General features: G+C 47.0%; 1 protein-coding gene across 1 annotated transcript; it reads right to left on the reverse strand.

The window, feature by feature from the left end:
- Positions 1 to 23: 23 nt before the first annotated feature.
- On the reverse strand, positions 24 to 16,218 carry LOC125759434 (uncharacterized). The gene is made up of 3 exons (XM_049418198.1): positions 15,499 to 16,218; positions 11,217 to 11,492; positions 24 to 119 (listed from the first exon to the last, which is right to left on the reverse strand). Exons 1-3 carry the CDS (start codon positions 16,216 to 16,218, stop codon positions 24 to 26), a joined length of 1,092 nt encoding a protein of 363 aa, XP_049274155.1.
- Between the last annotated feature and the right edge of the window lie 2,802 nt (positions 16,219 to 19,020).

Raw genomic sequence — 19,020 nt, forward strand, 5'->3', positions numbered from 1 at the left:
TGGTGCTCACCTAGTTGAGCGCTTCACTGCACAATCGGGCTGGCCGTGCCAGTCAAGGTGGTGAAAGCATGGAAAGTGTGGTAAGCATGGTAGACAGTAGCCGAGAAGCAGTTGAGCTGCTGGAAGAAATATTTCGTATGCTGAAATGTCTTAGAATCGCTTAAAGGCGTTGTCGAACTTCACCGAGATGCTTCACAAAGGTAAGTTTGCCCTTCCATAGTTACTGGCAGTTACCAATCAGGGCCACCGCCAGCGGAGGGGCAGCTGACCCCCTAGCAATACTACCTGCTCACTTTTGCCCCCTCCCGCTGAGCTAACATGTTCAAAACACAGCGCATAAGTTCCCAGCCTAATTCCCCCCCCCCCCCCCCTCTGAAGGAACTCTTTTAGTGGATGCCCCCCGATAAAATTCCTCCCGCCGCCCCAGTTACCAATTAACCGTAATTGTTCTTTCATATAAACGAAAACAATTTTTTTTTTTTTGGAATAACGCTGAAATATAGCATTTCCCTGATTTTTGAAAACTTTGGACTCGATTCTTGAGACACCCGGTATATATACCGGGTGTTCTCGGTACATGCTGTATTTACTCGATTCTAAGCCGGCCCCCGAAATTCGCAAGGCCAGAAAAAAAAAAAAAACACTTTCGCACATCGTTTTTTCGAAAAAAAAAATCGGCAGATCCCACGCAGTGTGGGAATCGAGGTAATGCGAAGCAGCCAGCAAAGAGCTGCATACATCGTCTTGTTTGTCATTGAGGCTTATGAATTCATTCATGTCGTGTAATCTAGTTGGCTATATATCGCGAGATTGTCATACATGCATGCGCGTATAATCTGGTATATGCCATGCTAATGAAACATATATTCTGCTACATACATACGATGCGTGACCTGCTTTTATGTTCGTCACGCACTCTTGTCATGCCATACCAATTTAGGCATATATCCAGTAAACAAACTGGCCGGGAGTGCACCATGAGCGTGGCACGTAAGTCATACTGTGCATGACATGCGTGTCATGATTTTCGTGTTACCACCTGTTATTTGTGTTTGTCACACAGTCACGTCGCGCGATACCAATTTTGGTGTATATCAAGCTAGCGAAACGGCCGCGAGCGCACCATGAGCGTGGAATGTAAATCATGATGTACATGATATGCGTGTCATGATTTGCACGTTAGGACTGTCACTGGTGTTCGTCATGCACTCTTGTCACGCCATACCAATTTTGGTATATATCAAACTAACGAAACGGCCGCAAGAGCTCCAAAACAGTGGCGTGTAAATTATGTCGTTCATGACATGGATATCATGATTTTCATGTTATGACCTGTCATTTATATTCGTCATAAAGTCACGTTACGCCATACCAATTTTGGTGTATATCCTATTAACGAAACGGCCAGGAGAGCCCAAAGTCGTAGGCGGCTAGATAGATAGATAGATAGATAGATAGATAGATAGATAGATAGATAGATAGATAGATAGATAGATAGATAGATAGATAGATAGATAGACAGACAGACAGACAGACAGACAGACAGACAGACAGACAGACAGACAGACAGACAGACAGACAGATAGATAGATAGATAGATAGATAGATAGATAGATAGATAGATAGATAGATAGATAGATAGATAGATAGATAGATAGATAGATAGATAGATAGATAGATAGATAGATACGCTCAAACTCGCACAAGTTCACTAAGAAATGTTTCGCATTTAAAAAAAAAAACATCGGCTTAGTTTCGAATAAATACTACACCTAGAAATATGTTCAAAATCATCAAAAAACGGGGAACTGCGATTTTTGTTGGATGCCTCCACAATTAGTTTTAAGACATCGTTTGCGACAGTAATTAAGAAAGTTAAATTACTTTTTATTAGCAGAGTTAGGCGCGGTTGTCAAATATAATTGAAGTCCTTCGTGCGGAGAACCCATTGCAGCTTTGGGATTTCGAAAAAGCGGACTCTAGTAATAATTGCGAAGTATTGAAATTTAACCACGGTGTAGGAAGGAGAGGTGACACATCGGCTCGGAGGCGCAGCGGTGCAGCCACGTCGAAAAGTTGTTCACGTTCGCCTTCTATTCACCAGACGGCGCTAGGCGCATGGGGGCCGGCAGAACGTGCGTAAAACTTCTGGGTGCCACTTTACTTCGTTCTGTCCGCAACGCCACGTTTCATGTCGAAACGCATTAATTCAGTTTTGTGAAACTTTTCTTATTCCGCGACACTTTTTTCCATCCTGGCAACTTATGCGAGGTGCGTGGGCCCAGGGAGCGCTGGGCAATAAGTGTTTCACTCCACATAGTACGGCAGAGTACAAATCGTGTACTGATAAACTCTGGTTGTTTTCCGCGCCGAAAGAAGAGCACGTTCGGTTATGGAGGAATGTCATACCTCGCAAAGATCGGATGTTGCAGTCTACCGACCACCTCTTCGAAAGGCGCTTCAAGCCACATCTGGTGACAAAAAATTGGGGGACGCTTAAGCTTCGCCTTTAAGAGTTGAACGCGATAGCGATATTCTGTTCCTAGTGCGCAGTTCCAACACTACGAGTGTAACAGAATGCGCACACTAAGGTGTGTGCCTTATGTAATGGGTAGCATGCTTTAAACCAGGAGCTAATATGCGCGAGAAACTTTTTCTAAGTTGCGATGCACCCACTACTTGGTCTTAAGGGAATACGCGCAGTAATGTGTGTGCCTTTTGTAATGGGTGGCTGTCTTTAAACCGCCAAGTCGTTATGATATTGACATGGTGTGACGCCCGATGGCAATATACGCTTGTACCACGCAATATTACTCCGATATTACATCTCGTACTTTGACACCTGTATACAGGACGCGTATTTTTGGGAAGCAGGAAAGTTACTTTCAGTGCAGCTCCAAGCAGTGGCGTGGCTGTGTGGTAGAACACCAGCTTGCCACGCAGACGGCCTCGGTTCGATTCTCACTCGGACCCAACATTTTTATTATTTATTTTATTTGCAGCTTTTCCGATTTTTCGGTCACGGACAAGATGATGATTTTTCGCTCACAACCAACGGCCCCGACGCCGACGGCGGAATTTCTGCGATACGAGCTCTCTAACGCTATCGCGTTAAAACCAGGGAGGCTCTCTACAGCGGTAATGTCTTGGTTCGCACACCCCGGAAAGCCCTCTCGAAAGATGCAGTGCCAGACTGCCCTAGCTATCTGTCGAAACAAAAAAAAAAAACGAAAGAGGCTAGCTGAGAAGCACGGCAACACCGTGCTTTTAAGAAGCAGCGCAAGAAAAGCATGCAGTGACGCGTTTTTTGTTTGGATTGTGCGGATGCGCTTAGTGGTTGGCCACCCCCGTCCGCGTAGCGCCATCTGCGAGCGCGAGCGTGAACCCCAAAAAAAGTTTCGCCACGCTCGCTCGCCGCGTTGAGTCACCTCTCCTTTATACACCGTGAACCTAACCAAAATCAGCGGCGGAACCGACACCGAAACGCGGAAGAGCGCAGATGCCATATTCTTCAGAGGCGGACTCGCAGTTTACTCGCAGAGACGGGGCACAAAGTGTTATCCTTTCATTATTTTTAACACGAAAGTGTTTTATGCCGGGGCCCACCACGGCTCCGCTGACGTATTTCCGTCACGGATATGACGTTGTAAAATATAAAGACTAACAGTGGGCAAAGAAAAAAAGCAGAAGAAAAAAAAAGTTCCGTCACTACGAATCGAACTCACGACCGCTCGCTCCGCAGCGCGCAGCGCGAAACGATTCGGCCACGGACTGCACGTTCTTCACAATGCTAACGGCGAGCTATTTATATATACCATTTGCGGGTGGCTGTACTCAGAGATCTGTGTTACAGTGTGTTTTCGTTATCATTAGCAATATGGCGCGACGGGCTCGAAGAGCGTAGAAGAGCGCGCTTGAAATGTCGTCGCCGTTGCGACGAGCGCCAGCGTCTACAGTGCGTGGTCGTCTGTACTCAGAGATCTGTGTTACAATGTGTTTTCGTTATCACTAGCGAGATGGCGCGACGGGCCCAAAGAGCGTAGAAGAGCGCTCTTGAAAGGTCGTCGCCGCTGCGACGAGCGACCACGTCTACCGCGTCTATAGACGCGGTCGCTTGTCTATAGAACGTGGTCGCGCTTGTGCATGCGCTTATCTCATGATCGCGGTGGTTTGTATGTCTCGCGTCGAGAGCACGAAGGTCGCTTGGCCCACTGCAGCGGCCGCTTTTGCGTAAGGAGCGCGGTGCCCACGCAGAATTAAGTTACAAATGTGACAGTTAGTTCGCTCTCATCCTGTGTATGTTCGTTCCGTGCGTCCTTTCTGCTTGAGCAGCGCGTTGCAAGTTTCGAGCTGCTTGCCGTTCTTCGCGTGACATTACAATTCGTTGCTGTAGCATTCATTCCTTCGCCCTTGGGGCGAAAGAATGCGCAACAAACGCTCAACTACGTGTGTGAAGACACGTTTCACTTTCGTGTTTTACCGGTTCCTATGACAGAGGGATCAGCCATGTTTTTTTTTTTTGTATCGCCGGTACAACGAAATTACGTGGCTTAGGAACACTGGCGTTCTGCAGGTATTGGTGTATAGATTAACGCTTAGGTAAGATCATAGCCTTTGAAAATTCCGTATTTTTCGATGAAGATACGCCGAAACTAGTTAGGGCGCATTTGTCGCATAAAAGGTAAGCCTAGAGCCTTTGGAAATTCCATATTTTTCGATTTTTGAAGATGCGCCGAAACTAGTTTAGGGCGCATTTTTCCAAGAAGAGGTAAGCCTATGGCCTTTGGAACAATGCGTCGGTTTTTCTTAGCTCAATGGTTAAGGCGTTCGTCTTCAGAGCGTGAGGAAGTAGGTTCAAATCCTATTGCTGCAATGTAAATTTTTTTACTTTGTTGGTAGGACGCATCCATGTGTTTCACATGCACAAGGGCCAAGGACGCATCAGTGCTTAGCTCAATGGTTAAGGCACTCGCCTTCAGAGCGTGAGGGGCTACGTTCAAATCCCATTTCTGCCATGAAAACTTTTTTCTTCAGCGTAACGAAAGCATGCGATAATGAATTCCGTTCTTTTAATCAAGCAGACATCCCACCCTAACCCATTCCGTGGATTTTTTGGTCAATTGTGTATTTCAAACAGAGAAATCCGAGCTCGAGGTTCACCTTGTGCGCTGGATCCCCCGCAATAGACGGCCAAAAGGAGGAAAAAAAGTTTAGGCCCACCAAGGGCCGGAACTAGCGGGGATGGGGGGACGAGGGGTTTCTGCTTCCCCCCCCCCCCTACCCGCGACAAGAAAATCCCTTGGTACGGCCCTGGGCCAATATCACCCACGATAAGGCTCAACGAAGGAAAAAAAAAGCTTTCATTGCAGCAATGAGATTTGAACCTATTCCCTACCGCTCCGAAGGCGAGCGCCTTTACCCACGCGTTGCATTTAGCGCCACCTTTATGCCGAGCTTCGAATGTTTATCTTTGCGGGCTTCGCATAATCACCATCAATGAGGAGTGTACTGGTGCCGATGTACCAATGCACTCGTTCGGTGCCGATATTATTAACCAAAAAGAAAAACACACATCGGTTCATTAAAGTCTCTTAATTTATTGAGTCAGTGGTGAGTTCTGGGGCTTACCCAATTTCTGCGGCACACAGCCGCTAAGAGTTTTCTGGGAACACCGCGGACGATCAGGTTAGACATAGACGGCTTCGCTGCGCATCCTTGTAACTACACCTCCGTAGCTATCAGCGAACAGGAAATAACGCATCAGCAAGACAAACAAAACAACCTTGTTTACCAAGCAGGGAAACAAAAGAAGCCTTCGCGTGATTCTGCGGGCCTTCGGTTTTAAGGAAAGGGTCCTTGAAAATTAAAGTACTCGAAATTACAGGAATATCAAAACAAGGAGTCACTGCGATGCTGCTTCTTTGTCTCTGGGGTCTTTCCTGCGGTTACGTTGCGTCTTTCTCGTCATAACAAACGCAGTGGATAGCTGAGCACGCGCAATGCCCGCCACGGTTGGCTTCTCAGGCGTATACGTAGGGAAATAAACATTGAAAATTACACCATGCATTTAAAAGTGAGTCACAATGCAATCACGCTCTCGTTATACATGGACCGACATTCGTTTTTTTTCCTGGAAGTTGTCTTATCCTCAGCCAAAACTGGTTGCTCCCAAGTAAACTATAGTGCATAAGCATGCACTCCACCTTTTGGACAACACGGGCTCAAGCATATATACTGTATCTCGAACTCGCAAATGGGGTGTTTTGTAATCGAGCTTTCTTTTTTTTTTAACTTTTTAACATTTAACATTTTTCCTCGCCACGATCACCAGTACCAGGGTTGCCACTGACTTTCGAGTAAATGTCGCCAAACGACGAGGAGAAAGTCGCCAAAAGTCGCCATTTTTTTTACAAATTTCGCCAAAAAAGTCGCCATTCTAGATATGTGCGGCATATCCTAGTAATAAGAACTTCCACAGATGTATAGCCCTGTAGAATACAATGCCATTCAAAGCCCTGAAAGTGTATTGACATTTCACAATGCCACGCACATCGCCCCTTCACCATGGGAGTGCTTGGTGCACGTGGTTCTCCGACTAGCCGCAAGATGTGCGCGGAGGCGCAAGTATGAAAGGATAAAACGCTCATGATATCCTTCCATCCCTGTCCGCTCGTTTCAAAGGTAAAAGTGTGGTAAACCTTGGGCGAAAGCCGCGAAGGCGTTGTTTGTAGACAGTTTTACAACCCCTTAAATGAAAAAAAGGATTAACAGGTTTATTGAAAGTAGTAAGACAGAATTCTTACAGGTATCGTTCATTAGTGAGTCTTATACCTTTCAGTGCGAACTAATATGATACCGGACGCCACTGTCCCTTTCATATATATTATATCTACCCGCGTCAATCCAGTGCGTTATAATTGAACAGGTACACATTGTAAAATGTTATATAGCAATTGTTTTCATTGCACACGCTCACAGAGAACAGTAGAAAATGCCTGAATAAATAATTTTTTATTGCACGAACACCCGCGTATCCGCCCATCTTCGCTATACGAGCTCGATTAGGGGATACTGCAGCGGTGAATAGGTCGCCAAGCTATTCAGAATAGTTGGAGCTTTGGCGGAACAAATGGCCGGAACACACGACCAACCCGTCATCTAGCCCCTTTAGAAGCGAAACTTTAGCGAAGCTCTGAAGCATCTAGATGAATCTAGATGAATTGAGTTAGAAGCACCTAGATGAACTGAGGATGTACACACGAATTACAGGACGGACATACAGAACGGCGCGCAATGTGCACCTCAAAACCCAGAAAAATACAGAGAATAGTGCCGCTCATTCGTTGGGAAAGCACTGAGCTTAGGATGCATAACTCAGTGGAGACCCAAGCTGAAAATCGCCAAAAATTCGCCATGTCGCCATTCATAATTTTAGGTCGCCACGGGCCTCTCAAATTCGCCAATTTGGCGAAAAGTAGCCACCATTGGCAACCCTGACCAGTACAAAGTCAAACGACCCATATCTCACACTCATCGTTTCGCTGATTCATTCATACCACGCACTATCATTGAATGGAACCATTTATCATCGCATATAGCTACCGAAAAAAACATAAAGAAATTTCAAGACCTTCTACGCACTGAGCGTATTGCCTAAACATGGTGTCCTACCTAATTCATTTCTTTTCGCTTTTTTTTCTTTTTCATTTCGCTTATTGTAGCGGTATTCCTTTTGTATTGTGTATTTCATGTACTCTGTTTGCGTAGGCATTCGGTAACTGCCTACTGTGCTTGCACTTTTTTTTTCTTTTTTTTTACCATTTGTATCTAGTTACTTCAGTATGTTGTAGTTTGCATTTATTTCATTCTCGTTGTTGTTGTTGTTTTCTGACTGTATGTATAGCAGCCAATTGTCAAGATTGTACTTTTTACCGTTTTTCTCACTCTGTTATTTTTCCCAATTTACTGTAAAATGTCCCCCTGTGTAATACCCTCGTTGAGGGCCTTTAGGGGTATTTCGAATAGAAAAAAATACGCAGCATATGTGCAGAAAGATAGCCTTCGTTTTGACAATGATACACTTACCTTTATCTGCCATTATGATCATTCTCGTATATTTTACCCTTTCTTGTGTACATGCCATTATTGTTGCGCTTGTTCAATACACATAAATTAAGCAGGTGGGCCCCCAAATAAAGGCCTCCAGCTGTTCACGTGCACCTTCAGAATCGAACGAACGAGCGTATAGGGACGAATGGATTACAATTCACATGAATTAAACGTAGTTGTGTTACCAACAGCACAACCTTATCAGGGTTATTATCAGTGAATACTACAGTTAGCACCATATTCAACTTCAACGGACATTCAAGCCAAGAAAAGCATAGGGGGTATTATTTGTTCTTTTTAACTGCGTTCTAATAATTATGACGTAAATTGAAAGGTATTGAAGTGGACGAAAAAGCACCCTCTATATCCCACGAGTCACTTGAACTCTAGCTATAACCGCAAACCTAGTTATTTCGAATTTCAGTTATCATACTGTTCGTGTCTTATTTGACACGAACAGTATTTGACCGAACAGTATTGAGAGTAGCATCAATTACTACATATCAATAAGTCACTTCCCATTCGCTGAGGTAGTCATGTATGCTCTTAAGCTACAGATGTCACTTTATGAAGGAACTCACGATATTACACAATTCCTCGTCAGGTAGCGCGATGTCTTTCTAATAATATCCGGATGCTGCTTTCTTTATATGCTTGTTTCATATGACAGCGCTTAGCTTGAATGCGACCACAAACGAAATCTCCAATCGCTGCAGACAACAAACTCGTTTAACATTCCTCCTCACAAACCGTGACGACTGTATTTTGCATCTACTTTCCAGAAAATTCCACTTTACAGGACGAGAGTGCAACTGTCACAGTGGCAAAGGAAAATGTTACTGGCACGACTTCATCCTAACGTCAAGTTCTCCTTTTCCTCATAGTTTTTCCTTTCGCGAGCACACATAAATCTGCACATAAATGTGGTCTACGGGGAAAAAGCTTTTTTGGTAAAAGAATAGAGATCATTAACGACGATATTATTTGCCAAGCGTGCTCGTTATTTTATCTGTGTACGTACGTCGACTCGTTACCCAACACTTTGATTAAATACACACATCACCGGCTGTCACTTTTCCGCGTAGTTTACAGCGCCCGCAGGCTCTCGGCGAGGCCCAGTAACCATGGATACATTACTGATAGACTGAGACGCGACATCATTTTTCTTAGTATAACAGTTACTGCTGTGATAAACCCGTCATGTTCGGCAAATCTGGCCGATAAAGGCAACCTTGGCACGGATGTAAGTGTATTGTGATCACTACCTAGGCTTCTGGCGCCATATTCATCTATGTTCATTGCCCTTAGCCTATCATACATCCTGTGTGACATCAGTGCGTAATCTATCGTCACCTCCCATGTTATCTGCCCTTCACACTTCTCAGTACTGTTGCAAATGATTAAATCATGCCTTTCACACATATCCATCAGCATTTTGCCTGTTGAGTCAGTATACCCATCCATATCCTCTATGTGCGCGTTCATATCTCCCAGTATTATCTCGCACTCTTTTCCTAGTTCACCAATATCATTTGCTATGCACTCCACCATTTCTTGGTTTTCCTCTCTGGCTTTTGGTCCTGTCCACAAGTATACAAAACCAAGGAGCGTCATCTGCCCTGCCACCTTTCCCTTTAGCCACAAATGTTCCCTGCACTCCTGCTTGACCCTTTGCCAATCTGTACTTTTATGAATAAATGCCCCGATTCCACCCCCCTTTCTGCTGCCTTCTGTTCTATTGCAATATTCCCATGCGTAGTCCGGATTGCAAGGTGGTTGCTCAGTGTCCCTAAGATGTGTCTCTACAAACCCGTATACCATCAGTTTCTCCTGCCTCAGCTGCTCTTCTATCTCTCCCCACTTCAACCTATTACTGCCACCCTGCATGTTTATATACCCTATGCCAGAATTAGTTTGGCCCTCGTGCTTATGCAAAACCTGCTGCCATCTAGCGGCCGCAGTGCGCATTTCCGCCATGTTGAAGGCTAAGCGCGCTCCGCATGTGCACACACGGATCCAGCGTACTTATCGACGTGTGGCGGCTGATAGCAACGGCAATGCCGACATATTTTGGTGTGCCGTGTTGCTGAGATTGAGGAAAATGGGATGCTGAAAAAAGGTTACCAAGAAACTAGCCTCCATGTGTTATTACATTTACTTGCGGCCGACGGGAAGCGGCAGATCGTTCCGTTGCTCCGGCTACTGCTTACGATTAACGCCGTGGTTACCTTTGCCGTTCTTAATAGATGCGGTATGTGACAGCATCGGCACTCATCGGAGAACACTCTTTCGTGTCATGCCGGAACGAGACAGTTTTCGCGCCGTGTACTTGCAGGCACAGAGAAACCGACTTCGTGTACGAGCTCCAAAGCTGCATCGCGGCTACTCGCGCATGCCATGCGCTGCTGTTGACAGCGTTACTTTGTTTATTTCATTTCGATAACAATTACATGTTAGACAGGTAGCTAGTGGGCGTCATCGATTCTCACCGAACGAACCGATTGTGCTGGAACGTGTTGTTTGTAGTTTTCGATTGTGTAGTTTAAAAAGGTAGCGTCTGGCGGAGTGCTTTGCGAGCGTATTGCTTCACTATGCGTATTTTTCAAGCTGTTTAAAATGGCATACGGTTCCCTGGCAAGAAGCGAGGCTTAAACATCACGAACGATATTTATTGTCAACCGTTTCGGTCGATTCTAGCTGCAAGTGCTCGTGAGCACGGTCTCGTTCGTGGAAGGCGGCGCTTCTTCTTCTTCGGTCCGACACGGTGCTGCGCTTGATTAAACACACTCCCGGCCACCAAGTCACTCGTTCAGCTCGAGCGAATAAAGTTTTTGTATCGGCCTGGTGGTAACAATCCCTTGTTGTTGTTGAATCTTGCAAGAACGTACGTGGCCATCAGCACCTCTGTACACTTCAAGAACCCTTGCAAGTTTCCACATTTGTCGAGGTAATTTCTCAGTTTGGACTATGACGATGTCTCCTGTTTTAACTTCGTTGGTGGTTCTCTTACGCGTAAAGTGCGCTGATCGAAGTTGCAGCAGATATTCTTTCGTCCACCGGCTCCAAAAGTTCTCAGTTAGGCGTTTCCTGTATGCGTGCCGTCGTACCGCTTCCTTGCGCGTCAGGTCCATTGGCATGTCGTTGCTGCCCTGTGGTAGCGTCGTTAGTCTCCGCCCAATGATGAGGTCTGCTGGGGTTAATGCACGAGGTTCCGCGCTGTCCGACTCAATGAATGTGAGAGGCCTCGAGTTCACGACCGCCTCTACTTCCGTGAGCACAGTGGTCAGCTCTTCAAAGTTGAGTCGAGCTTTGCCGAGAACCTTCTCAGTGGAAGCTTTATCGTCCGGACTAGACGCTCCCACCATCCGCCCCACCATGGAGCGCTGGGAAGAATGAACTTCCAGGTTATCCTCTTCTCACCCAAGTATGCCGACACATCCTCTTGGGAAAACACCTGGAACAGCTTCTCTAAGTCTTTCGAAGTCTTCTTAAACGTTCTTGCATTGTCAGAATAAATTACGCGAGGGAGACCCCTTCGTGCTACAAAGCGTCGTAGACACATAAGGAAGGCTTCCGATGTCATGCTGGAAACCAGTTCCAGGTGGACTGCACGTGATGTGGCACATGTGAAGAGCGCTATGTAGCATTTTCTCTCCCCGGCTGTAGTCACAACAAAGAGTGGTCCTGCGAAGTCAACTCCAGTGACTTCGAATGGGTTCGTCGATGATAAACAATGACGTGCTATAGGAGCAGTTGGAGCGTTGCCTGGGCTACTACTGAAGCGTCTGCACGTAAAACAGCCATGTATGACTTTCTTGACCAATGTTCGTGCCCGGCAGATCCAATACTGCTCTCGCAACTGTGACAGAGTGTCTCTCACGCCTCCGTGTAGTGTTTCGCAGTGTGCTCGCATGGTCAGTAACGTAGAAAAGTGATGATCGTGCGGGAGGATGACTGGATGCTTTACCTCCTCAGATGCTTCAAGGTGTAACAGGCGCCCACCGACCCGAAGGATGTTGTTGACATCCAAGAACGGGTTGAGGTCTTTGATGCGAGAGGTTTCCTTTGCAGATGTGCCTTTCGAAATCGAAGTCATCTCTTCCCTGAAGGCTTGTTGCTGTACATGCCTGATTCAATAATTTTCTGCTTCTTGGATCTCTTCCGCTACTAGAAATCCAGTGTGTGCTGCGTTTGTCTGGCGGCAGCGTTTAATGAACCTGAATATCCAGGCTGTGACCCTGAGTAGCTTTTCAATTCTGCTGTAGCTGTCAACGTTCAGGAGCGATGTCGTCGTCGTCTGGCTGGATATCGCGACGTGAACGGCAATCATTTCAGAAGTGATCCTGTCGTCGGTGCTGATAGGTTGTGACGGTTGTAGAGGCCATCGGTCTTCTGATTCGCATAGCCATCTGGACCATGTCGCCACGTGCTACTAGACAATAATTTATCCATCGAAACCCCACGTGTGAGCAGGTCGGCCGAATTCACCAGTCCCGGACAATATCTCCACATAGAGGGATCTGTTTTTTCCCTGATCTCTTTCACTCTGTTAGATACAAATTGCTTCCATTTCGTTATGTCGCCTTGTATCCAAGACAGCGTGATTGTAGAATCCGACCACATTGTGCAGTGGATCTTGAAGTCTGTGAGTGCGCTTGACACGTAATGAAGTAGCCTTGCTCCAATCAAGGCTCCAAGAAGCTCTAGCCGTGGCAGTGTCATCGTCTTGATAGGTGCTACACGTGCTTTTGCGATCAGCAACTCGGGCTTTACTGAGCAGCTCGTTACGACGTAAAGCGCTGCACCGTATGCGGAAGGGCTTGCGTCGCAAAAAACATGCACCTGTAGCTCTCGGGGCGATTTGGGCAATTGAGATCCGCTTCCAAGATAACGCGGTACGGAAACATTATGCAAGAGCGGTAGTTGACGCACCCAGTCATGCCACTCCTCCTGAAGATCCCGAGGTAGCTGCTCATCCCACGCTATTCCACGTGTCCATAACTTCTGGAAGAAGATCCTTATAGCAATGGTGAATGGCGCAACAAATCCCATTGGGTCGAATATTCTTGAAGCAGCTTGAAGAACGAACCGCTTGGTATAACACTTTTCTTTCATAAATTCTAGAAGGCCCCTCAAAGAAAACGTGAAAGTGTCCGTGGGTGGATGCCATGTAATTCCAAGTACTTTCACACTCGTCTCGTGGAGGATAGCCAGTTCCTTGCCTGCTGACTGTTCTTCTTGCTCCAATACGTCAATCAGGCTATCTGAGTTGGTCGTCCATTTCCGTAGTGTCATTCCTGCTTGCTGCATAATCTCCTTGGCTTCTCGGCAGATTTGAAGTGCTTCTTCATCTGATTCTGCTCCAGCCACTAGATCATCCACGTAGAATGATTCACTAAGTAGTTTCGCGGTTCTGGTCTTGCTTGAATGCACACTCTTTAGATGGTGGAGTATAGTTGCCGTCAATAGGTAGGGGCTACAAGTTGCTCCAAATGGCACTCGCGTCATTCTCCACTCCTGAATCTCCTCTTCTGAGTAATGTAGTGTTTCTTTTTCCTTAAACCAGAGGAACCTGAAGGCATCTCTATCTTTCTCTGCAATTGAGATTTGAAGGAATGCTTTCTCAATGTCGGCTAGCAGAGCTATACGGTGCGTTCTGAAGCGTAATAGTACCTTCACGAGATCTTGGTACAGGTTTTCACCCTTTTCTAGGCATTCATTCAATGAAAGGCACCCTTTTGCGTGAGAAGAAGCGTCGAAAACGATTCTGACCTTCGTGGTTAGTGCGTGCTCTCGGATGACTTCCCTATGCGGCATATAATAAACCTTTGTCGAATCCAGGGGTGGCCCGTCAACTACTTCCGCATGTCCCGCTCGCAGGTACTCCCGGATGGTGGTGTCATAAGTCTCCAAAAGCCCTTGCTTGTTCGAGAGTCGGGAGAGAAGTTTCCAAAGTCTTGTGATGGCGACTTGCTTGTTGTCAGAAAGCTCCACATTTTCCTTCCAGGGTAATGTTACTTCGTATCTTCCGTTCGTAAGACAGACGGTTTCTTCAAATTGTTTCAATAGTGGACTGAGCTTTCTCTCGCTGTCAACGGCGTCTGATATTCCTACGCTCTCCAGTTCCCAGAAGGAACGGAGGAATTCGTCGCTCTCCTGTACACTTGTTTTCAATACGCAGACCATAATCCGCGAGTCTTTCACATCCGATGCTACGCTGCTGGTGTTGCCTTGAAACATCCACCCTAGTTTGGAGTTCATGGCAATAAGTGTCTCATTGCTTGCGCATCGAGTGACCTCTCCCGTCATCACCGTCCACATTTGGTCGGAACCGATGAGAACGCTTATGCCTTCTTCCCCGACAACGGATCCGTATAGTAATTGATCAGCGATGTCTTTTCCAGACTTCTGGATTTCAGCGACGAACGGTGAGTTGGTGGTAATTGCCTCGATATCTTGGCATATGTGCGGAATTTCTATGGCTTGTAAGTCAACTTCCGCATGTGAAAACTGGCTACGCAAACGGAGCTGCACAACACGCCGCTTTTGCGCTGCTCGACTTGACTTGCTTGCAAATGTGTTGAGCGCAATGACGGTGGATCCCACACATGGCAACTTCAGCTTCTTCGATAGCCTCTCTGTGACGAACGTGCGCTGACTGCCTCCGTCTGTGACACCTCTGACATACCGACACGTCCCATCTGTTACTGCCCAAGCCCGAAATGTCTGCAGGAGGACGCTCGTCGATGAATTCTCGAGGGTATGTCGATTCGTCCCCAGAGATGCACACATAGTCGTGTTTGTGCTTGGTTTACTTGTCGGTATTCTGGCATTTGTCCTGCCGGTTTCGCGTGTCTTCTGGCTTAATTTCTGCGGATCACAAACGCTCGTCGCATGACGTCCTTGACAGGTAGAGCACGTAATCTTGCGCCTACAATCACACGCTCTGTGACCTTTAGTCGTGCATCGAAAGCACCTCATGTCTCCTGATAAAATGTGCTTCTTTTGCGGTAGCGGGAGATCCAACGGGCAGTCTTCTGTGGAATGTTGGCTCGATTTACAAAATACACAGTTCTCGGGTACTTTCATAGCATTGTTATGGAGAACTGAAGACGTGGGCTTTGAGCCACGAAACTGGCGCGATTTACTTTGCGCATTCTCCGTATGGCTGTCTCTTCCTCGAGGGTTCGCGAGCTCGCTTTTCTCTAAGCTCTCCAATTCGATGGACAAGAAATGTAATAGGCGTTCTAGCTCCGTGGTAGAGGCTGCATTACTGCTGTCGATCGTCTCGCGATTAGCGCTAGACCGGTAGTACTGTACAACGAGATCGTGTGGTAGAGCCCGCAGCAATATGTCGCACAGCATTGCAGAAAAAGACGTCTTGCTCACCCCAAGGGTCTCCAGTCCTCGGATGTTGATGACGACCTGGTCGTACAGCTTGCGAAGAGCTGTCAAGTCGCTTGAACGGACTGAAGGCAACGTACGAAGCCTGGAGAAGTACTCCTGTTCGAGCCTCGTTTTGTCTCCGAAGCGTCTCTTGAGTATGTCGATGGCGTCCTTGTAGCAAGCTTCCGTGGTTGGCAGGCCCACAATAGCTGAAGCTGCGTCGCCTCTTAGGAAAAACCTCAGGTAGTTGAACTTGTCCGTCGCAGTGAGGCTTCCGTTCCGGTGAATCATCTGGTCAAATTGTTCCCAGAAGTCGTTCCACCGACACAGATCACCAGCAAATGGGGCGATGGTAAGCTTGGGTAGCTTGGTACCAGAGGCTCCAGCGGTACTGGCTACTGACGAAGTCTGAAGCTCCGGTGTTGATGAGATGGCCGCAACCATACGGTCGCGCTTGCTAAGCAGCTCACTCATGACGCTGGTAGCGTTGTCCTCGTATTCAACGACGGTGTTGTACTCTTGCTCAAATTCTTCATCCGCTATGTGGCTCTCTAGCTCCTGGTTGATTTGGTTCAGCTCATCGTTGTTCGCCTTGAGACGTCCGTAAATGGCGTTCAGCTGATCTACGGTGGCTGTAGCATCGCTGAGAAGAGCTCTTGCCTCGTTGATAATTCTTGTGTTGAGAGATCGTCTCGACGTCCGCTTCGATTTCAGCCGCTCCATGCCGGTCAGTTCACTCGTAGCCTTCCGTGGTCCCTGGTAGTAGATCCCGGATCTTCGGCACCAAAAATTGTTTAAAATGGCATACGGTTCCCTGGCAAGAAGCGAGGCTTAAACATCACGAACGATATTTATTGTCAACCGTTTCGGTCGATTCTAGCTGCAAGTGCTCGTGAGCACGGTCTCGTTCGTGGAAGGCGGCGCTTCTTCTTCTTCGGTCCGACACGGTGCTGCGCTTGATTAAACACAAGCATTTCATCTACTATCAGGCACGTAGGCAAGGGGGGGCCCGGGGGGCCCGGGCCCCCCCCGAAATTTTTCCAGCCCTCTATATTTCCAGGCAACTTTTTTTTTGTTTTTGCCATGGAAAGACTGTCTTTCGAACAATTAGGCCTTGGGCCCCCCCCCGAAAAAAAATCCTGGCTACGTGCCTGTCTACTATCACTGCCGAATTCGGAGGGGCGGCCCGGATGGCCTGACACCCCCCCCCCCTACTTTCTTTTTTTATTTATACCCCAAGAATAGCACATGTCAGGTTCTCCCAGCTGACGCTGATCGCCCTTCGGAAAGAAATCCTGTATCCACCCCTGTGTGCTACGAAATATTAAGAGATGCTTTTGTGTGGCACTTTTCGTATGAAACTGAAAAAAAAAATGCTGTTCCCGCAGATGTGTTACATTCGACCATCGGTGCGCTACCGTTGGTTACGCGCTGAGGTGATTTCGCAAGCGTTCAGTCGGCGACGCAAAACTGCCTTGCTGCAACGGGTTGAAATTGTAAGGCGTGAGTAGGCCCCGAAAGCGACGATGTGAACGCGAATACTCTTGGCCGATCGTGCTAATCGGCGCCTACTTCTTGGAGTAACTAACGAGTTCATGTTCATTTTTCACATGCCTGAGAAGCGGACCTTTCTTACATTTTGATCGTGCGGTAGCTCTATGCAAAACATACATCAGTGCCTACATTGTTTCAAAAACAACAAAGAGGACAACGTTTTTTTTTTTAAAATAAGATGCACGATACATTAGGTCGACGTAGCTGTCCCTTATGAAATACGCTTTTAAGTGGGTCAACAACACTTTCTTAACGTCATCGCTGTGCTCAGCCGCGTCGCGCGCTAATGCCTCCTCCCAAAAATCCTACACCACACGCATGATATTCCGATAGCTATATAACAACGCTTCATTCGCTACACTAAAAACAGACAAAATTTATAACCAAGCGCAAAGCTTCAGTCTCAGCGACGACCGGCTTACATGTGACTCGGTGACAAACATGTACCTTCTTCTCGTTGCGAGGCAGTTCTTCACACGTAATAATTGCCAACGTAAAAACTAGGAAATGGCGGTAACGTGTACAGGCTCGTCTGAGATATTTATGCCCCGATTGCCCACTATCAACGCAGATACAAGCAAGAAGTTATAAGTTATAGCAGCGATAGTAATACGATTCGGACACAAGCCTCTAACATGGCGCCGAATCGGTAGTTTCGTCAAACCTCCGACAGATGGCAGCAATTTTGCATAAGGTCTCTTAGTTTTTGTCTTTCATACAGCCAGTAGCTCATCTCAGGAATGACCTGAAAAAGCGTATTGAAAGAACCAATATTTGTGCTATGTACAGGTATAAGCGCAGACGACTTGGAAAGTGCCAGACCAGTTGAAATGAGGTATGCGTTGATTCGGGCTGGAAAACAGCGCTAACGTCGTCATTGAAGTAGATACGTAATGTCTCCATTTTCCTGAAGGTGGGAGGGGTGCTTACGCGAGGTTTATTTCGGCTGTGTACTGCATGCCTGGAAATTAATACAGCCAGTAATTCAACTGCTCGGTCCTAAGGAGAGGGGGCGCATCCATTCCACCTCTCCGCCTCCCTCCCCGCCATCCCGTAAGAGTGTGCTAGACCACGGCCGGTCTGGAGGCGCGCGCTCGCTCCAGGAGCGAGCGCGCGCCTCCAGACCAGCCGTGGCTAGACATCCCTGCGCACCCTACTGCAATGGCGTGCTAAACATGGCGGCTTTGGTGTGCATTCGGTTCCACATTGCGCATGCAGCTAGCAAAGACAGCCTTTGATGTCTGTCACAATTAGCTGGAGCCATCGCTGGCCCGTGGGTTTATGCATGCACAGTGCCCGCAGTTTAAATGCGGAAATTTAGGGCTAAGCAATGAGCGACTTTGGTTTCCAGCGAGTACTGTTCGTGTCATATCGGTGTAATTTTGACTCAATTAAACGTATCAAGCTGAGTTTTGGAAGAGAAATGAAAATGGGAAAGAGGCAAGATGAGCAACCACAGGGGAACTTTTATTCAGAAAGGCAAATAGAAATAGCAACTAAACAAATTGAGAAAGTAATCACCGAGGATACTAAAACAGCGTGGACGTACACAAAACTAACTAGACTGTTTCAGCTAGAACTTGCTAAAGTACGAGTCAAGTCGACCGGGAAAAAGAGACACAAACCCAAGAGCTGGTGGGACGAGGAAGTTAAGAGGGCCATAGTAAAACGTCAGGAAGCCTCCAAGGAACACAGATACGCTAAGCAGAGGGGTGAACCGGAAGATGATGTCGAAAGAAAATGGGATAACTTCTTAAGCTGTAGAAGGGAAGCATCCCATCTTATCAATGAAAAGATTAGAAGAAAGGGGGCCCAGTGGTTGGCAGAAGTAAACAAGAAGGATAGAAAGGCAGCTGCAAAGTTCTGGAGCCATCTCAACTCCCTGAGTAACAAGACAAGCCTAGAGCAGAGGTTTATAACTACAGCTCAAGATGTCAGGCTAGAAGGGGATGAGGCAATGGAATATGTAAG

The sequence above is a fragment of the Rhipicephalus sanguineus genome, chromosome 8 (assembly GCF_013339695.2).
Source record: "Rhipicephalus sanguineus isolate Rsan-2018 chromosome 8, BIME_Rsan_1.4, whole genome shotgun sequence".
Classification (NCBI taxonomy): Eukaryota; Metazoa; Arthropoda; class Arachnida; order Ixodida; family Ixodidae; genus Rhipicephalus; species Rhipicephalus sanguineus.